The 21,400-nt window shown below is 38.0% G+C and overlaps 1 protein-coding gene across 4 annotated transcripts in view; it reads right to left on the reverse strand.

The window, feature by feature from the left end:
* Window positions 1–579: 579 nt before the first annotated feature.
* Window positions 580–21,400, reverse strand: part of ZDHHC14 (zDHHC palmitoyltransferase 14) — a 65,045-nt gene continuing 44,224 nt past the window's right edge. For 2 of the 4 annotated variants that reach the window (XM_079971889.1, XM_079971888.1), the window contains exons 6-9: window positions 19,836–19,938; window positions 17,651–17,760; window positions 15,918–16,020; window positions 580–4,178 (exon numbers count right to left, since the gene is read on the reverse strand). In XM_079971889.1, the coding sequence (XP_079828015.1) occupies window positions 3,777–4,178; window positions 15,918–16,020; window positions 17,651–17,760; window positions 19,836–19,938 (718 nt within the window). In that variant the 3' untranslated portion in view covers window positions 580–3,776. The remainder of the gene's footprint in view (window positions 4,179–15,917; window positions 16,021–17,650; window positions 17,761–19,835; window positions 19,939–21,400) is intronic. The other 2 variants (XM_079971891.1, XM_079971890.1) reach the window with 1 other exon arrangement.

The raw sequence follows: 21,400 nt of genomic DNA on the forward strand, positions 1-21,400 counted from the left end.
TGTACACAGATAGTGCCAATGAAGAACATTCACTATTTTATTTACTAGGAAAATAGGGGGGGGGTAAATCCAGCATATTCCTTAGATTAGAAACATCACTTCATACAGCTGATGTCTATCTTCAACATGACCAGGCCTCTTGAACCTAACAAAAACAGATCGAACTGGTTAAATAAAGTGGTAAAATGTGTTTGGTTTTAACTCACTCCTATCCTAGGTACATGGATTTCAGAGGAAGTCTCAGTGGACTTAGTGGGGCTTACTTCTGAGTAAAGCTGTCCAGGATTGTGCTGAAAATATTAAAACTATTTCACTGGTGGTAAAACAGACCATGAGAGGTCAATCTGTTGGAAATTGTAACTGCTCTACTTCTAAAGCTACTGTATACCATTAATGAAGAACTGCAATTAAAAGAAGTATATGCTCAGTTCCATTGTTTTCCAGCAGATGTCATCACATCGCAACAGTAAAAGTTCTAAAATGTCATGGTAACGAAAATAAACAGATGTACTAGGGCTGGTGGAGAGCAAGAAGAGATTTAACACCAAGGGGAATGAAAAATCTTAAAACAGAAGGGAATGCTTAAAAATGCTGTACTTTTTATTCTTCAACACAAAGTCAAAAAATATTATAAACAGCAAAAAATTACTGTACAACAATGCAAACAGAAATAATAAATTCATTCTAAAATAGGTATTCACAGTACTTTTTCTGTCATCGAGCATTTTCTTTCCCTCAAGCTCTAAGAAAACCAAAGTATTCTAATGTGGCAGTGCAGAATTTTAAAGCTTTACATAAGAGACACTTAAAAACAACAGCATGGCGGCATTCTCATGCCCCCCCCCTCAGTAAAAAATACTACCAGAACCATATTGTGGACTTAAGTGACATGTGATGCTATTTCCAATATAGCAAAGGTATCCAAATGCTGCTACTGAAAAAGAACCCCAAAGTATTTCTGTGAAAATGTAAGCAGATGAATTTTTAAACATTTCTACTCCTTTGTGTAAGCGCCACAGCTGTGAAGTCATAATGGCAGAGTAAAATATTTATCATTGTTTATTTTCCGCACTGTGGGGAATGTAGGCTTCATGTTCTGGCATCTGCAGAAGGAGCAAAATATTCAGGTACACTGAAATAATTCAATACTGGTGGGTTTTTTAAAGAAATGAACTTCACAAAATAAGTGTCCATGTGATACTTTCCTTCTGTCGTCAGAAATGTTGCCAAACCTATTTCAATGTAATGAACAACAAAAAAAAAGAAGGGAGTTCTCCTCCTGCCCTAAACTTTGTTTGTTTTGTAGGAAAATCAGAATCCTTCTGGCAGAGAGGAAGGATAGCAAGAAATTGAAGTATCCCAACTTTCTAGAGTGTATTGTGTAATTGTGTATTCCTAGCACATGACATAACATTATTAGCTCACAAACTTAAAATCTGATTTAGGATTATTGCCTCTGAGGTGTTGTATGGAGACTGAGATTTACAAAGGCAATCAACCTCACCCACTTCCACTGAAAACGTTTCCCTAAATCAATGTGTTCACTGCTGTTATATTGGTGCTTATAGTTGTTTAAATTCTTCTTATAGCTCCTTCTAGTACAGTAATCAAACAATAAGTCAAGAGAATGCATCTCAAAGTTGTTTTTTCTTTGGAATAAGCCTGTGCTAAAGGAAATAATGTATGCAGGATTTTAAATAAATCCTATGAGGTCAGACAGGAAAAGAGACAATATCCCTTTATATGAAAGCTTGTAAACATTTGAATGGCTCACAACCAGATAACTGCAGATCATGCATAGCTTTCTGCAAAACAGAAAAAGCAAGGAACCTATGGATATAATCCCCCCCTCTAGATATTTACTATACATGCAAACAAGGTGAACGTTTTATCACTTTTAAGTGAAAAATAATATCTTTTATAAAATTGTACACAGTGTGAAGCTTCTTGCCAGTATGTCGTCTGGCACTTCTACAAGAGAGATGGCCTTATTCCAATCAAAACATTGTGCTTTTGTTTTCTTTTAAACTGTATTTTTCCATGTCTCAGAGATGCAACAAATCCATGTCTTCATGATCCTTGTTTTCAAAAGTAGTTGCCTGCAGTGAAGCTTGAATTTTTTAAAAAATACTTTGCACGAAATTTTGTCCTGAGAAAAGATTATTGCAGGTCCTAGCATCTTAAAAGCAAGGCAAGATGCAACAATACATAGCATTTGAATGATCACCGTTAATGTTCTTGTTGGCTATCCCCGAGCAGGTTTTTTTTTCTTTAAATCATAACTAATTTGTCCTAACCTCAAATAAAAACAAATAATTATGTCTCATAAATATGTCAATTTTAAATTAAAAATAGAATATAGTTGAAAATACACATGACTAGATGGCAGCTATGGATCACATGTAACTTATGTTCCAGTAATTTATCTCTTCCTCTTCCGAAAGTTTAGAACCCTGGGGCACCCTTACCTTGCAAATCTCTTACTTGGAAGATCTCTCTGGGCACCATTGGTATGGGTCCTAAATAAGATATTAGATCGGATCCAAAGGTGCCATTCCATGAATACAACAGATATCCCAACTAGCAGAAGTCCTGAAAATGGAAGGAGAGGAAGGTGACCTTTGCCAGTTACCCCTAATACCTGCAGCCTCCACCCTATGCTGTTCCAGAGGGTCTCTCAACCCTCCACATCAGATTTTCAGGGGGTACTTGTTAATAGCACACCCCTTCTGTTTGTGAGAACCAGATAATGGAAGAGGGCTTTTAGATGCAACTCATTAACTTCAAGTTATTTTGACACTCAGATTAGTTGTAGGCATGGTTTGTCCTAAAATTAACTGCCTATTTTCAAAACCACACACAATACTAAAAACCATTCATAATTGGACTTTATATACTCCTTTGATCTTCTTAATTGCATTATCATGAGGAAAAGTAACTCACGATCCATATGGAGCTGTTGTTGTCGTCCGCACTGTATGGGTATAACTATACAGATATTTAAAGGAACAGAGGGTGCCATTTTATCTAACGGTGATGGTAGAGAGAAATCAATGGCACAACACAGTATCTTATATTAGACACTCAAAGTGAAATGATATGCAAAAAATGGTAGTCCTCCACGTTTGAAGTACCACCAGTTCATTTATTTATAACAACTTTGACTGATTAAAAAAAAAAATTGTCCATTGGTTTGTTGCACTGCCTTTTATATGAAACAGTACTTCAAAACTCACAAATAATAAAGCAGCACTTTCTCTCAATACCAACACTACTGTAACATACACTGTAGCGTGGCATGCAAATCCACAATTGCAGTATTTATTGGTTTTGTATTAACTGAATGGCGATTTTTTTTGTTTCAAATATTAGTAGAGTAATAACATGAAAAGGGTGGCCGGCATGGCCTCAAAGGCAACATTACATGAGAACTTCATAAAACATGGAATATGATGCTAACTTCCAGTAATATCTTTTAAAGTATTATCATAATCAAATTCAAAGTACCAGGATTCCAAGCTGCTGGATACTATTAGTCACCAAACAAGGTTAATGTACATTTCTGTTATTTTGACAATGTCACATCAAATCCAAGCCATAAATTGGCTATTAAAGAAATGCCATAGCTTCTTCACTGCACAAAAATAATTTGTCCTTTTAAGAAGACCTAGCAAAGTTTCAGTGGCTTATGCATGTTACAGAGTCTGAAGGTGGCTCGGCAAGTTTCTGTTGTTAGCATATAAGGGCTATATAATCACCATCATATTGAAAGTTGCTCAGACTGAGCTGAGTTTCACAAGGCCACGTACTGAGTCTTCGTGCAACGAGTCCTGGCTGGCTAGGCTGAGGATATGCATGGTACGGCTGTGAATCATAGGACTCCCAATTGGCAACATTCCAGGTGGTGATGGAGCTTCCTCAGGAGTAAGAAACTGATGACTTTCAGAGTCGTCTTTTAATGGTATCATGTCTGTCAAACCTGTTTCTGATGTGAGATTTGGCATGGAGGAGGGTGGTGTTGGCTGCCCTAGTGTTAATGTGGCACAGGGAGCACTGATAGAGGTCTTTCCTGGTAAAGGTAGCTCTTCACTACTTATGCTGGGCTCACTCTGGAGAAGCGGTGTGGCAGCAGCCTGCAAAACGAATTTAGTGCTCTGAATGCACTGATCTTGATCACACTGAAGTATTGAAGGGTGCCAAAATAATATACAAAGCATATGCACAGAGAGAGAGGAAGAAAGAAAGAAAGAAAGAAAGAAAGAAAGAAAGAAAGAGAGAGAGATGGAGAGAGAGAGAGAGAGAGAGATATGTAAGGATATAGGCAAAAGAGGAATGGGGTGTGAAGAGAAAGAAAAGAGTTGTTAGTAATTTTTCTTTGTCAGTTTAACATATAGGGCATGCTCATCTTAGTGCAACCCAGGAAAGTGACAGTATGCATTATTACTATCATTTGCTGTATGCGAGAGCCAGAGTCCTCGTTTCTCTTGAAGAAAATAATCTGTAAATGATACTAACTTTTCCCAACTAAAAATTGCATTTATTTTTTTGTGCAGACCATACAGCTTACTTTTGGTTTGAATTTGCTTTGGATAGCAGCGTTAACGCATGAGAATCTTTTAACCAGTAGATAAGCAACATTAATGCTGCATAAAACAAAGACAGCAGCACAAGCATTTCTGTTCCTGATGTGTTTAAAGAAAAGGTGTTTCATTCAATCCTTCTTGGAAAACTACTTTGGACTGCATTTATTTAACACACTGGAGGTTGCAGGATCTTGTAAATGGAATAATTGGCCTCATTTGTACAGGTGCACATTCAAAGCCAATACTTCTAACAATTCCTAGTAACATGCCTTGTGTAACATAGCACTGAATCCTCTTTGATAAGAGTCCCTCGGATTGCCAATGCAGTGCCTTCCACATATTGTTGAAATACAATTATTGGCCTCAGTCAGCATGGCCAATGATTGATGGGAGCCAAGGTCCAGGAACATATGGAAGGCACTACATTGGTTAAATCTGGGTAAGATGCTATAGAAGATGCAGCTTCATGAAGCAGAAAGAATATTGCAGGAAAATACAGCAAGCACACGTTTTAAATGGGCATTATGCCAAGTATCATATATGTTGGAAACAGGCTCAAACATATTAAATGTTGCATGCAAATATTGCAATCTTTCTTAGAATTCAGGAAGAGGATTGAAACAAGATTTTTTTCTGTTGGATCACCAAGTGCACGGATAATTTTTATATCCTGAAATTAGTGGGGACTACACCAGAGTACATAGCAGTTAAACTGTCTCGTTTGATTTTGCTGATATTGAACAATGCTAACATGGAAATACACAAAACCTGTCCATAATGAAAGACGGACATGGATTACAATTTTGAACAGGGCATTTGAATCAGGTAATCAGTACAACATAAAGTGAGATTATTATACAGTCTTCCTACTATTCAGATAAATGAGACTAAGGGCTAAAGTTAACACACAAAAGCAAAAAGAGTATTTTTTAAATCTGCATCTCATAATGAAGTTGCCTCAAATAACTTAAAGCAGCATTTTCTGTAATAGTTTACTATTTTATTATGCTCAGAATCTTACAATTTTATTCTCTGAATTTAAGCAGTTTTGAAAAGAAAGGAAGACGACTCACTGAGGGCAAAACAAGATGTGTAAGATTTTGCAGCGAGGTTGCATTCATTGTAAAATAACCAGAAAAATCAAAATAGTATTTAAATAGGACTCTTCCTGAGCGTTCAAACATTTCACATGCATTATTATTTCTTAATCGTCACATGATAGAAGACTGGAACAAAGATAGAGGCTTGCCTAAGGTCACTTGTATTCATGGCTATGGAAATATTTGAAATGGGGGCTTCCCATAGCCACTACCCTATCACAAAATCTACCCTATTTTCCATGAATAAAACGAGTCATTCAAGCTCAGCAAAACAGAAATGAAAAAAATTACACACTTCTATCTAGCTAGACAAGAATGTGTATGGTGTGTGTGTACACATGCATGCCCTTGGTTCTTTTCCACTTCTCTTTTCTTTAACTTTTGCTAAAGATGAAATTTTGCTTCAAAGCTTTCTGTCTAGGGGGGTTAGAGACTTACTTTTTACAAAAAATGAAAGCTCATTGCATGTATGGGCCCTGGTGCCCTTGCTCCAGTTGTGCCCTTGTAATCAGGCCACCAGGCACTCCCACTGTACAGAGTTCCTGACTGTGGCAAAGGCTGTAACCTCATTCAGCCAAATGGACTTACAAACTCCCTTTCAGACCTTCCCACATCAGAGGTGGAGAGGACAGAGCCGGCACGTCCTCCTGCGTGCCTCTTTCATCGGTGCAATTTGGGAATGCTTAAAGGCCATTATCTCCAGAATTCTTTATAGAACGAGAGACAGATTGGGCAAGTATATTTTATGTCTGGACCAAGCTACTCATTAATAACTGACACTCTGAAAAATGTTTGCTGTTACACGGTGGTTCATTCTGAATGCAGTTCACTGTACTTCAGCCTCATTCCAGTAAAGTACTTAAGATGAAATCATGGCCAAAGTATTTTTCATCATTCAGATTAAAGTTCCAGCTTGCTTCTTAAAGCACTGTTCAAAACGTTCAACGCCACTATGGCTGCACTGAAAAAGCATTGGAGCAAGAACCTTTCTTTTAAAGAAACATCATATATTAGCTACTAGGGAGGCAGCAGTCAGAAGTTACCGGTCTCTGCTGATAACTGTGATTCTCCAATGGTTTGACTTCACCACTGAAGGGACACTTCTGTGTTTCTTGAGACAGATGCAAACAATCAAGAATTTGAAAGTGACAAACCAAGAAATGCCTTGTTATGTAACAACAGATGTATACGCTCTGGAACCTTTAGAAAAGGATATCCAAAATGTTCTATTTGCATGTATCTTTAAAAGAGAGGGAGAAATTGCTTTGAAATAGCAGCTTACAGTAAGTGGCTGTGCTTAACTTCAAATACAGATGAATGCTTTGTGATTATTCCAGTACGATAGGATTACAATTATAGAAATGGGGTCAATTTTGAACTAATATGAAAATGATTTGAATTTATTTATGATTAGTATATCTTGAGCTTGGATTATTTTAATGGAAAGTTCCATCCTATTGCTTCCTGGAGAAGCAATAAAGCAGACAACATGCATTAATAGTAGCATCTTCATGTTGTTGTGCGATTTCCTATGTGTGACTAACTTGATTTTTCATTACCCATCTTCTAGGTGCACTTCTTCCAAAAATCCTACTTATCATTTATCGTGTTTCCGGTTTTGCTGAAGCCAAAGAAAGACGGCTACAGAAAGTTAACAGGAACAATGTGTCAGGGGATAACACTGCTCCTGACAACTCCTATGGAATTGACACTGTGCCTGACGAACTGCAGCGTATCTAGCGTAGACCAACCTGCAATAAGCTCACATAGTATTAGATTGCAATTTAAGAAAAACATAGGCTATTGACACTTTAGGACTGGTACACAAGTTACCTCTGCAGTATGGAAGCCTCTGAAGTGCTCTTACTTTTTGCTGCCAGGTAATGTTATAAACCAGGGATCAGACAGAAGGAATCCACACTGCACCCTCCTCTCTGCATCAGTTTCAGCCCTCATGAAATTGGGTTAACCTAGGTGTGGAGAGGAGTTGCGAAGTGGACTCCTCTTGTGTGGCCCTGGACTGCTCAGATCACACAGTGGAACAAGATGCTGTTCTGTATCCCATGCCACTAGCATGCATTCTTGACTCCTCGTAGCTTTTCAGTCTCTTGCCTTGTGCAAATTTGAATGATAAGGGTTTTGTTCTTTATGGAATTTAACAAAAAGGGCAGAAATAATAATTGATCTCAACAATAACAAACAAAGCTTAGTAGTAATTCTCTTTTAAATGTCCTATGGGAGAAAATGAGATGACAATGAGTAGTACTGCGAGTATGTGTGATGTGTAAGCAATGTATATTTTCCACAAGAGACAAATACTGAGAAACACAAATATAAACAATTCACATTTAAGGATAATAAAAAAAGTGTTTCAGTACTGCGAGTATGTGTGATGTGTAAGCAATGTATATTTTCCACAAGAGACAAATACTGAGAAACACAAATATAAACAATTCACATTTAAGGATAATAAAAAAAGTGTTTCAGTAGCACTTGGCAAGGTAGTATGGATCAAAGTGACTTAGCAGGCAATATATGGCCACTATCATGGAATGGTGATAGAGGGAGAAATGGCTTCATGCTTTTACTGGTGTGAGTTACGTGCTGCTGCTGGAGCTACTGGGCTGATGCTGCCGGCCGTTTAGCAGTAATATGCTGGCCAATGAAGTTTGGGCCAGCAAACCATGATTCCTCTGTGTTCCTTAGCAATTGCTCTCTGCAGGTGGTGATATACTACCAGTCATACCACCTCGCAAGTCACTACCAGCACATTTCAATAATTAAGAGTTAAAATAAATGAAAATAATATATTTAAAGGGCTGTCAGGCCAGGCCACTGATATATGCCCAAATAAGGTATGCTCTAGTTTTTGTTTTTTTAAATCTAAACTCTAGTATTGTGTAAATTTGCCCCAAGCAATCTTCTTAATGTATTAGAATTACCTATTCCTCCTTAGAATAAAATATCAACTGCACAGCCAAAATAAAATGTCAGACCAGGAGCCTACTCCTGAAGCACCCTGTCAGAAAAACCTAACCAACTAATTTTAAAAGGCTTTACCTTATTAAAACATTGCCTTTATTTATACAGATATGAGGTCTAAGCCATTTAAAATGTTATTTCCGTACAACAATAGCCATACACTAAATGCAAGTTAGACACATACTTAAATTCCAGTGCTTTTCTTTATTTGTCATATAACTGATACAAAAATCAATTTGAAACAGTTTCATTTTTTAAAAAAATCTGATTTTATCTGCCCCCCCCCAAATTATACAAATTAACAGAGATTTTGAGTTCCTATTTACAATACTGAAACACAACTATTTATCTAAATCAAGAGGCAACATTGAAGATCAATAACATTACACATATTGATTTTTTTTGGCAAATGCCTGATAAATTTTAGTACAAGGTTATTTAGTTATCCAACGGTTTTTAAAGAAATAGGAGTAATTAAACATTAATCTAAGAATACATTTGTATGGCCAAGATGATGTTATGACCAAAGTAGAGTAACTATAACTTAGGAAGTGGTTTCTATGACTGGAATGCTGTCAAGTGGGTATTATTTAGGTAGGATGATGGCACAGAATACCTGTGGGATGAAATGGTTAGGGAAGAAGCAGTGGATTTTACAGTGGTCTTCTGAAGTGTGCTACTCAGAAAGATAAAGAGGGGAAATTAAAACTAGTGTGATCGAGTGTTATCAAACAAAGAACAGCATGTTCATCACGAAAATTAACTAAATCCCCCACAGTGTCCACCAAATGGTTGTATGCAAAAAAATATGATTGAGTGTTGTTCATAATATAGAAAAACAGAGAGTAAGAAGATGCACAGAAAAATGTACAAAGGGTTCTGCAGAAACAGTTATTCTTAAAGGAAAATGAAAAAAGGAGAAACAAGAACTCGATAAATTATCACATGTATTGAGACACAATGGTCATAGCTGAGTTGTGAACTCCTAAGGCTATTGCAGAGATAATGCTATTGCTCTATTAACCACAGTTAAGAGAATGGAGACAGGTGGTGAGACTGCACACTCTGTCCAGCCAGCTGCTACCGTCTCACTTACAAATCTCCCCCTGCCAACTTTACCGATAGTTAAGGATCATGTTGACATAGCTGCTAATAACGGCCAATAGGAGAAATATTTATGGTGGCTGATTCAAGCATGCTATGAGCAGCGGCAGTTTCTCTCTCTCATTTTATATTGGCTTTAAAGTTGCATTTTTGTTGCTGTCTGTGGCAGCGACCATGAAAGTACAACTTTAAAGCCTGTGTAAGAAAAGGGGAAAAGGATAAACGTTTGCCATCTGCTGCCACTGTAAGTTAACCCCTCTTCCCAAAATGATCTGTGAATGGAGTCATAAACAGGAGGCATTTTCCTCAGCCTTAGCAGGAACTGCTACCTTAAACTACCTTACATCATAGTTAAGAGTGAACCCTGATTATTATTTATATTGATTGATTACATTTATGTTCCAATTTTTGTTCAGGAGTTCATGGCAGCATGCATATTTTTCCTCCCATTTTATTACCACAAGAAGTAGGTTAGGCAGAAAGATAGTGACTGTTCCAAGATCACCCAAATCACTCCATAAAACTCATGGCCAAGTGGGTATTTGAACCTCAGTCTCCCTGGTCCTAGTTGGACGCACTAAACTCTTTGTCACACCACCTTTAAATCATACTTGACTGTTAATCACACCAACACTGCTGCCAATCACACAAACGTTGTTGTCAGTGTGACACTTAACCACAGTTAAGACTAGCAAGGAGAAATAAAATGTTGGAAGAGAGAATACTCATACACCTAATCTCTTATTTTGTCTCTGGATGTACAGGTTACTCCTGTAGAACGTAGTACTTTTTACCAGTTTAGGTTGGTGCAGCAGCTGGAAACCTTGACAGAGAGCCTAGCCTCAGTGGTTCTTACTTCGTTAACCTCCAAGTTGGACTTGTGCAATGTGTCCTAGGAAAACAGGAAGCTGTCTTCTGAGTCAGACTTGCTGGTTCATCTAGTTCTTCTCTACACTGACTGGCAGCAGCTCTCCATGTTTCAGAGAGGATTCTCTCCCAGTCCTACCTGGAGATGCTGGGGACTGAAACTGGGATATGCAAGGCGGAGCTATGGCACTTCTATGTGTGGCTGCCTCTGATGACGGCAGAGAATCTGCAGTTGGTATTGTCATAGCCATATACTGAATTAACCGAGACTGAGTGTTATGATCATATCACACTGGTGCTATGCTGCTCCCATGGGCTCCCAGTCAGCTTCCGTGCAAAAGTCAAAAGTGATTCTATTTTTTAACCTCAAAAGGCCTTATGGCTTAGGACCAGATAATTGGGAGAGCTGCCTATCTTCATTAGTTCCTACTTATAGGTTAGATCTTCTGTGAAAGGCTATCTGTTGGTGCCCATCATCTATAAAGCAAGGTGACCCCCAAATTAAGGAATGCTCTTCTCAGAGAAGTCTGCCTGATGCCTCCTTATTGTACTTTGATGCAAGACAAACATCTTTGCATTTTTCCTGGACTTTAAAGATATGTTTAGCCCTATGACTTTTAAACAAATCTTATTTTTAAGAGCTTGCTGTCATTTTAGTTTGATTGGTTTTACCTGCAATTTAATTGCCCTAGAAATTTCTATTGAAAGGCAGTATGGAAATTTCAATCCTAAATTAACCATGGTTAACCATCCAGAGATTTGTGTCATCTGCATCCCTAAATAAACTAGGAGAAATATCCTAAACTTGAAACATAAATTGAATAAATGTTATTATTACAACAGTATTATAAAGTTGCAAAAGGAAAAAGGAAGAAAGTATATTGCAGAAAGGTATTGGCACAGCCAGGACGATAGAATATTGAAACTATTGTAGATCCAGCAACAGTTAATATACAAATGAGAAATGTGGAAGGAACAGGTTTTTCTAAAATGGTTGAAATGCTTTCTTGCACAGAACTCTCTTCAAAAATAAGAAAAATGGGTTGAGTTGGTCAGTTATGAAGAGAGAAATAGGACACAATCCACAACACTGAATCAGCAGTTATCTTCCGATTAAGCAATTCTTTTCCTAGTGTAAGTGGATTGCAGCCATAGCTTCTAATGAAAAGATAACATGTTTAGGAATAATGAATAATCAGCAAGTCTGTGGATTCTCATGGCACATTTCTATGGTGTAAGGGAATTGGTTAATGAATTCACAAAACTACTAAAAAGTGATGGAGAACTGGATGTGTACTAGAAAGGGGGGAACCAAAATATACTACCAACCTTCAAAAAGGAAAGGGTGATCCTGGCAATTACCACCTGGTTAATCTAACTTCAGTTCCCTATTAAAATAACGGAAATATTGAGAGAAAACATAAAAAACCAAATACTGTTTAACATTTAGGAAGTAAAGCAGTGGTGACTAAAGTATAGTAATAAAGAGATTTTGCTTTTTGAGGCCATTATAGAGAAAAAGCATAAACTAGATGGATCAGAAAGATTTCAGTTGTCTTTTACTTTCAGATTTCACACCAGCAAGTTCTTTTGAATTAAGAACTATGGTACATGGATTGCCTGATTTACTGCAAAAAGGCTAGAGCTAAAAATATTTATTAGAGGGGAGAGGTGTTTAAAAGTGCTGCTATGGAGTTTACCATTTGAGCTCATCTTCTTACAAATCTTTATGATCACAAGATGACAAAAAAGCAAATGGCACAACAAATTCACAGAATCACAACAGACCTGGATACCAAGAACAATGACAAAAAGGCATGAAAAATCAGTCTGCAGAGATTAAAATAACGTATAGATCATAGGAACATAGAGTTGGAAGGGACCCTGAGGATCATCTAGTTTAACCCCCTGCAATGCAGGAATATGCAGCTGTCCCATATGGGGATCAAACCTGCAACCTTGGTGTTATCAGCACCATGCTCTCACCAACTGAGCTATCTAGGCTCTAACTTTTAGAATGTAGCCTGGGATACTTATAGGAGAAAAAATCTGAAGGAATGCTATAAAACTTTACATCATATGTCATCACTAGGAGGAGTTGTTTGGTGGGAGCACAACTGAATATCTGCACCTAGTTTTAGGAATATTAACAAAATGGATTGCAAACTCTATGTATCAGTGTTAAAATAAAAATTGACAACTCTGAATGAGTCCATCATGATTTAAATCAAAAAGAAGAAAAGATAAATTAATTTAAAATCACTGCTATAAATCAAGTTCCCTATTTAGAAATAATCCCCAGCATGGCCACTAACTGGTTGTATAACTATTGGGTTATATCTGATGCTACGTGATTGGAAGCCTGCTTGCATGATAGGTCTTCCACTTCCTCTGCTCCTCCCCTTGGGGTATACTCCACAACAGGCCTTTGGTTGGGGGACCCTCCAGAGCAGATTGGATACTGCAAGGCGAAGAAGGGAAAGGGAGGGGTCCCATTCTGCTTACAGAAGTCCATGCCACTTAAAAAGAAGATACTGTTCACCTGCATGTTGCCCATATTCGTTAGCAACTAACTGAGAGGAAGTGGGTGAGCCTGGTGATATACAGAATGGCAGCTCTTAAATCCTAGTGTGTGTGATGGCGTGCTTGTCAATAGTTTCAATGGCAAGCCCATGGTGTGTGTGTGTGGGGGGGGAGACACATAGAATTGTCTTACTGTGTCATTATAATGCGTAATCTCATAAACTAGGTAAGCTGCCACTAATTCAAATCTGTTTGACAGGTGATCATGGTTGACTGTGAAGAGATCCTAAGTGTCAGCTTTAACATGTTTGCTTTTAATTCAGATTTCATTATAACTAGGCTGTTTTTATGAAAAAAGAGAGAAACTATAATTGACTTTTTAAAAATCTGGTATGTGTAATATTTTGCATCTTTTCATGGACATAAGTGTCTAAATTTTTTGACATGAATATACTTGCCTTTTCTTCTAAATCTGGTGGAAGAAAAATCCTGATTGTGATTTTTGGTGATTTCGGTTGGCTTTTTTTAAAATCATTTTTAAGCATTTAAGTTTACAAATTTAATTTATGTGGAAAGATTGATAAACTCTGGAGACTCCCCAAAACATGAGACGACAGTTAGAATTAGTTTCTTTTTTTACATGCAGTATATATATATATATATATATATATATGTGTGTGTGTGTGTGTGTGTGTGTACGTGCGCACGTGTGTGTATGTGCATATATGTGCATATATCTATATGCATTTACAAAAATTGCTCTCTAGCAAGGAAATTTATCACTTTGTCCAAAAGACCATGCTTCATCCTTTATCCCAATAAACACAATATCCTTTGTATTTAACTTTTCAGAGTAACTATGGCTAAAGAGCTAAATAGTTGAAACAGCAGCTGGTCAACATATGCTACATCAGACACACACATACTTTTTTCAGGGTTGATTTCATCTCCACGTAATGTGAAGATGCAGAAGTATGCAAGTGAAAGAAACGTCAAAGAGAATGTATGAGAAGAGGGAGTAGTTGCTACTTATTTCTGAACTTGGCCATTTGGCTAAGAGTCTTAAGTGGCACCTGATTACATTATCTAGTTGTGATACAGCCAAATTAAACCAGGGCCTGAAAGGAGAGGTGGCACAGCAGGCAGGGAAAGAATAGCAAGGAAGTTGTCCAGAAAGCTAAACCAGGAAAGGAGTAGAGGAAAAAGTAAGGCTAGCTGTAGACCAGAAAGGAAGAATAAGGGTGGGAAGGGAGCCTCCAGACCTGAGGGAGACTGTGAGCTAGGCAAGTGGCTCTGTACGTGGCCCTCCCTGTGTGCATTGGTATTTTCAGTTCATACACAGCGAACCATGATAGTGGCCTGAACACAGCATTTCTTAAAAACAGGAGCATGTGGGTTTGTTTCAAACTACCCTGTAAAGACCCAATGTAAAAATATAGGAAGAGAAACTGCCATAAGGCAAAGAAACACTACAATAATTTGACAACTGAAAAACGTTTAAATATAACAATTTATTGTCAATCTCTTAGAGATATAGTTTTATCATCTCTGCCTACAAGCTGGCAAAGCTCTCTGATGGCTACAGTAACCAGGGGACCCAGTGTTAAGAACTACTGTTGTAAACATAAGGCAAACAAATAATTCACCCCTTTCAGGCCACGCCACTTAAAGAAAATCTTCTGGAGTTGTTCTGAAAATTAAGGCAGCCAAGATGAGACAAGGCTGCAATCCTATATCCATGGAACTGGAAATGTCACTCAAGTACACATATAAAGGATCACACTATGAATGACAATTCAAAATGCTATCAAAGATACAACTGGCACTAGAAGTCGGTTAAATGTGCCTGATCTTTAAAATCTAAGAAACAGATATTGCTAACAAATATGAAAAAATGATGACTGAACCAATTCTTAATAAGTCCACTGATCATGTGTTTCTCATTTCTAAGAGAGTATCCACATAGCTATGAAAACTAACTTTGCTTCAGTTAAGTGCAAAAAATCTGAAATGCTTGGGATTGCTTTTATTTTTTTCCTTGGAGACTGGGAAGAAATCCATGAAGCCAAAAATACAAAGGAATGTTGGCACTATTTCAGAACATACATGTTAGAAGAAGGTTACTCCAATGAGGACTTTTGGTTAAGAAAGTTTCCTTAGGCTGGGTTCTGCTCCTTGGCACATGGAGAAAAATGTACTGCTCTCAAGAAGACACAATGGAAGTAATTGGCACAATTTATAAAAACAAAAACATTATTTAGAAATTTGCAATAGTCAAGTACAGTGGCCACCTCTAAGTTCACAAGAAATTAAAAGACTTCTCTATAAATATTCTGTTCATGCTGATATGACAAGTTTTGTAGAAACATATCAGGCAGCAAGGATTTCTGTAACACAATCAACAACTTTTGGGAAAAAGGAATTTAAAAGCAACAAATATGATATTGAAGATCCAAGGTCCATCTAAGGCTAACAAAGACAGGCAAAACTTCAACCATACATGAAAACTTCTCTTGGCACTATATTTAACTGTCTGGAGGCAGGCAATCTTTTCCTTTTGTCCATTACACTACTTCCCCCCTTCCAAGTGCTTATGAAAATCTAGAAGTTGCAGTTTACTACAGTACAACAATGAAATATCCCCTAACAGAGAGTATCATTAGCATCCAGTTAGTTTAGCGACTTGATTAGTTCACAGGAAACCTGAGAAGGAAAACATTCACAGGGCTCTTGATCAACATTATGGGATGGTTCCTACCATATTACTCTGAGACTGTGTGGCCCCATACATTGTAATGCCATTTGAGGGTGCTGCCGGCTGTGGAGTATCTGGCTGCATAAATCCTCTTCTGTCAATTAAGCTACAGAATAATAAAAAGTTTGTTACAAAAAATTCTGGTTAGATAATTTTGGTCCAGCTTTAAAAGGAAAAAAAGTTTCATCTTAAGAACAATGAACCATATGAGAATAGCTTCAGTACCTCTTTTAATGAACAGTAAAATAGATTTATTTGTTCCCAAGAGTTTGGTAGCAAAAACGAAAGCTGCATTTCTGAGTTTTTGCAATATATTTGTAACTTGGAGAAACATAAAAAGAGGAAGGAAACTGGCTGCAATCCATAAGTCACTCTGGAACAGTTGGTCTGAAGTTTTCTCAAGGTTGCAATCCTATACTTGAGACTTACTTGAGACTAAGCCTCATTTAACTCAATGGTGCTTATGTTAGAATAATGACTGGAACATTTAAAAAATGAAATAGAAACTCTAATCAAAGTTTATATGGATGCATTCTACAGAATAACAAGGTTATTCAGTTTCTAGTGGGGAACTGCTTGTTAATTTAACAGAGTTGTATCATGAAATGGGAGAACCTACACAATTCTGTTACCACAGATCATTGCTGAAAAATTCAACCACACACTTAAAACTGTTAATTATTTAAGATCTTCCTCAATGGCCTTCTCTGGATGCCCCCAACAGAGGTTAGGTGACTGGTGACCAGGAATCAGGCCTTTTCTGCACTGATGTCTCATATTTTGAAGCCTTTCCCCAGAGCTGCTCACTTGGTGTCCATTTTACTAACTTCAGGAACAGGTTTTGTTGGCACAGGCATTTTCTTCTTAACAGTCACCTTGGACTTTCAGTGCTCCTAATATTTTTTACACTATGTTTGCAATAGTTTCACTCAGTTTTTGTTGAGTACTGGTTAGAATATTAACTTTATTGTAAACTGCCTTGTATATTTCTAATTGAAAAGGTAGTGTATACATTTAATTAGACAAATATTTTTTAAAAATTCCTAGTATTGGTGCCTGGAAAAAACTTACCATAAGCAGTTAGAAGTGAAGAAGAACAAAAATAGTGTAGAATATCTGCAAGTTAAAACTTTGAACAATTTTGCCATCATTTACATAAAATAAGCATTATAAAATGTATGGGAAGTGGTAGATTTAACAGGAAGCAAGGATGTTATAACCTTCTGTTGCATATCCACACCATAACAGAGTAGCAGCAGCATTTTTCTCATTCTAAACATGCTCTTATTCTGAAATGTACTCCACTTTAAAGTGTGAAATACACTCGACAGATTTTTAATATATTTCCAATCAAATAAACAATAAGTAATGTTTACAACATCAAGCTTTTAAACATATTGCTAGCAATTTTAAAATGCAATTGCTGCATCTGGAGAGAAGAGCAAATCAATTGTCGTGGATCATCAGAAGATCATAGCTAAGGTTCTTCCTTCCAAAAGTCTAGTTACTGCAAGCTCCACAAGTGATGAATGGGTGGTACACAACAGACTTATGTGGTACCAGTGTCCTATTAGCAGCAAACCATACAACATACATGACCACTACACTAGAGGACTCAAATGTCACATTATATTATTATTAACTATGTGGTCTTGCAAGTTACATACAATTGACCCAATGAGCACTAAGGACCAAAAGGAAGAGAAGATACTGAACAATTGTATTTTACCCCTTACCTGGGAGAGATGGGCCCACAGAGTGCAGAACAACAGTTAGTGAAAATGTTGCCATAGCTGTATGGATTGAAGTTTTCTTTACCTCTTTTATTTGACCAAGATCCCTTGATCTGGTAAGAAAGGAATGTTAGTGCACCTTTTTGTAGCACTCTTCAATATACAAAGTGCTACGACTCTTCCGTACTCTCCTAAGGTAAACCAGGCTGACCCAACAGTACCCTACAACCTAAACCTACAACCAAACATGTCACTTTATTCACAATGTATCGCTGTTCCACATTCCCCTGTGAAACATACTGTCACATATACCCTCCAAAGGCAAAGGACTACTCTGTACCAGCTGTTTCTCCATTCCAGGATGTAACAGCTGGTTCCATCCTAATCACATCCTGGGATGTCACTGGTGACAGCTCCACTTTTTATTTCTATATTATGAATGTTTTAATATCATTCTTGAATCATATTCCCAGAGCTGGAATAAAGCAAATTAAATGTAAAAACCAAATAAACGTAACTAAAAGAACAGTCTTATATTTTATAACAGGGAATTTTAGTATCTCAGTAAAGCAGGTATGGGGAGCCTGTGGTTATCCTGATGACTGCAACTTCCATTGTCCCCGACCACTGGCCATGCTGGCTGGGGCTGACAGGAGCTGGACGCTAATAGCATCTGGAGGGCCACAGGTTCCCCATTTTCACATTCAAGTAACACTGTTTCTCACAAGTTTGCAACTTAAACTGGCAAGCTACGTGATTTACTCCCAGACAGCTCCAACATGCTCTTTTCAAAACTGCAACCCTTCCCAACAAGCAGCTCCTGAACAAATCAGTCTATTTACTCCTAAAGCAGCAGTGACCAACTTACTTGGTTTGCGGTAGCTGGACACTGTCTTGCCAAGCAGTTGGGGGGCCATTTTCCAGTGGTGACATAATTCCCCCTCAGAGCAACTTGGTTGGGGAGGGTTCCATTTCCCTGGCTGAGGATGCTGGAAGGAAGCATCCAAAGCAAAAGGAAAGAATGTTCCAGGGTAAGGCCTCAGCGGCATCCTCTTCTTTTCTTCTGAGAGGAATATCTGCTGGCTTGAAATGCTGTTTCAAGCACTGATGTTGGCCCAGACAGCATACTATTTCTCAAGAACTTGCTTGGAAAAGGCACTGCTGGGGCCAACAGCTATGTGCAAGGCATCGCTTCTGATTCAGCTGGCAGTATTTCAATCCTCCCAGCACTCAGTGAAGAGATGCCTCAGAGATCTCTGCGTCACAAAAGAGCCTCTGGGGGATTTGAGCTCTGAGAAGGCTGAAATGCTGCCAGATTGGCTCAAAAGGGTCTCTGCAATGATGCAGAGGTCCCTGAGCTATCTAATTTATTAATTTTAAGGGTTTGTACCCAATCTCTCTAAGGCCTGAGGAGGCTTCCAACAATAATATGATTAAAAATAGAAATACCAAAACAATAACCCATTAAAAACACAGAACCTCTGTCTATGAACTTCGTAGGCTTATAAGGGGAATGTCTTCTATACTCTCCAAAAGCTTGTAAGAACAGAACTCAGGAAGGACTGAATCTGTATCCAAACTTCATATGCAGCTATTGCCCTTGCATGACCATCTGTTTCCTGTGCAAGTCCTTGGGATGCAACACTGTCTGGGTCAATCCATCAAGGTCAGAGAACCAAAGTAGTGAAACAATTTAGAGAGCCAGAGTAGGACTGGGAACGCCCAGGTTCAAATCTGTATTTTGCTACGAAGCCCACTAAGTGACCTTGAGCCAGTCACTACTGACTAAGGGGATAAAACTGAGGGAGGGAATCTGGTATGCACCCAGAGAACACATTCTTGGTCGTTAGGTTCCCACTTCATTATTCCAAAGTTTGGAACAGAGCTGCACAAGCAGGCTGAAGAAGGAAGCGTTCTCAATAAGCATTCTCTCCAGTCAAAAATATTGCTTTTACAGAACACCCATTAATGCATAATGACCCAAAGACCATGCTTATGAATAAGGAAGTGGAGATTTTTAACCACTAAATGAGATTTGGGCCCAAATGAAACATTAATGCTACCAGGGGGCTGTTCCCTACAGGGCATCAATGTGTCCAGTCCAGTGCTTTGTTTTAGCAGAAAGCACTTTCCTGTGTGCTGTTTCCATGACAAACATAGTTACTAAATAAAGGTTAAAAACACTTACATCCTCATTTGTTGTTTGATTGGAGCTGATCAAATAAGTATGAAAACCTGAGAGCCCAACAATGGACCAAACGGAGAAGAAACATACCACAGCTTCCAGCACAGTAACTGAACGTCAAGGGAATAGTAACCGAGAAGTGAATGAATGTAAATGCTATTAGCAATTATGGCTAAATGGAAATTTCAGGCCATGAATATACTGCTCCAAATTGCCAATGCCTCGGATAGCCATAACTATCATGCTGAGTTTGTGAACATCCAGAAAATGTATATTTAGAAGAGGCAGAATGCTGTACTAGGTGGACCTTCGCTTGTTTCATCACGATTTTTAGTACACAGATAGCTTTTAATCCCTACATTTTTGCACGTAGAAGCCTAAACAAATATCCCTTATGTAGTTCAAAAGAGCCTAGGCTCACATGACACAACTGCACACACAAAAATTAGGACATAGTGAGAACAGAAGGCATCAGGAAATCACAAAATTTTGCCCAAGGCCTTGCTATGAGTTACTGGCAGTTTCAGAAATTCAACACAAATTCTAGCCTCAGAGTCATTACCACACCCCACCATTTCCACTCCTGCTTGAAGGGGCATCATCAAACACACTGTATTCATGGGATTTTTCCTACTAGATGCTTTCCTGATTTCCCCCCAATTGCCCAACCCTTAAATGCAAATTATGAATAAATAGCTAATTGTCGTGGCTGAATAGTCCACAAATGTGGAATCAACTACCTTTTGATTTTAAAACAACTGAAAGGCTCTTTCATTTTCAGAGAACTGAAAAGCCTAATACATTATTAGAAGCTATTGTAATTCTTTTAACTGGAGGCTATTGTTGTGTTATTTATGAACATTGTGTTCAAACCTAAGTTCTTCCAACAGAGAGGTACTTGTGCATTAGCATTTCTACCCAATGAATACACAAGTAAGTGAACATAGTAGAAGTTATACCTGAAGATTTTTTTATTTTTAAAGTACCTGGGCTGCTATCTTCACTGCTTTTTGTGCATAACTCCCACTAAGTTAGTGACACTTAGATGTTCACAACTTTGTGCAGGACTGAAGTCATGGTATTTCCAAATGCGCTCTGTTTTGTATGCTAGTGAGTTAAGTTAGTGCTTTTTAGCTTGACTGTGCTCTTATAATTCTCTTCCACTTCTTGCTGCTGGGTGGAGCATTGGCCTCAATCTAGTTATGCTGTGATAAAACAAAGTTGTGTTTGAAGGCCTGACTATGTTTGTCTTCTCCTTGAACTGACACAACACACCCATTACTAAAAAACAGCATTCTGTGTGTCAACAGAATGCTGCTTGTTGGCTTCTTCCTGCACTCCCAGGTCTTCAAAATTGTATGATGGGAATTTATAATCTATGTACAATTTCTTTGTTGATCTCTGCTAGGATCAGCACTGTAGGTATAGGTTTGGGGAGTGGGGAGCAACAGTCAGGTAAAACATGCAACAGTAGTTCCAAATATTTGAAAGAGAGGCACAACTTGTTGTTATGTTCCTTCCTATTTTGTTTCTGGATTTGCTGCTACTTCTGCTGATAATGCTGGAAG

This window comes from Podarcis cretensis (assembly GCF_951804945.1).
Source record: "Podarcis cretensis genome assembly, chromosome: 3".
NCBI lineage: Eukaryota > Metazoa > Chordata > Lepidosauria > Squamata > Lacertidae > Podarcis > Podarcis cretensis.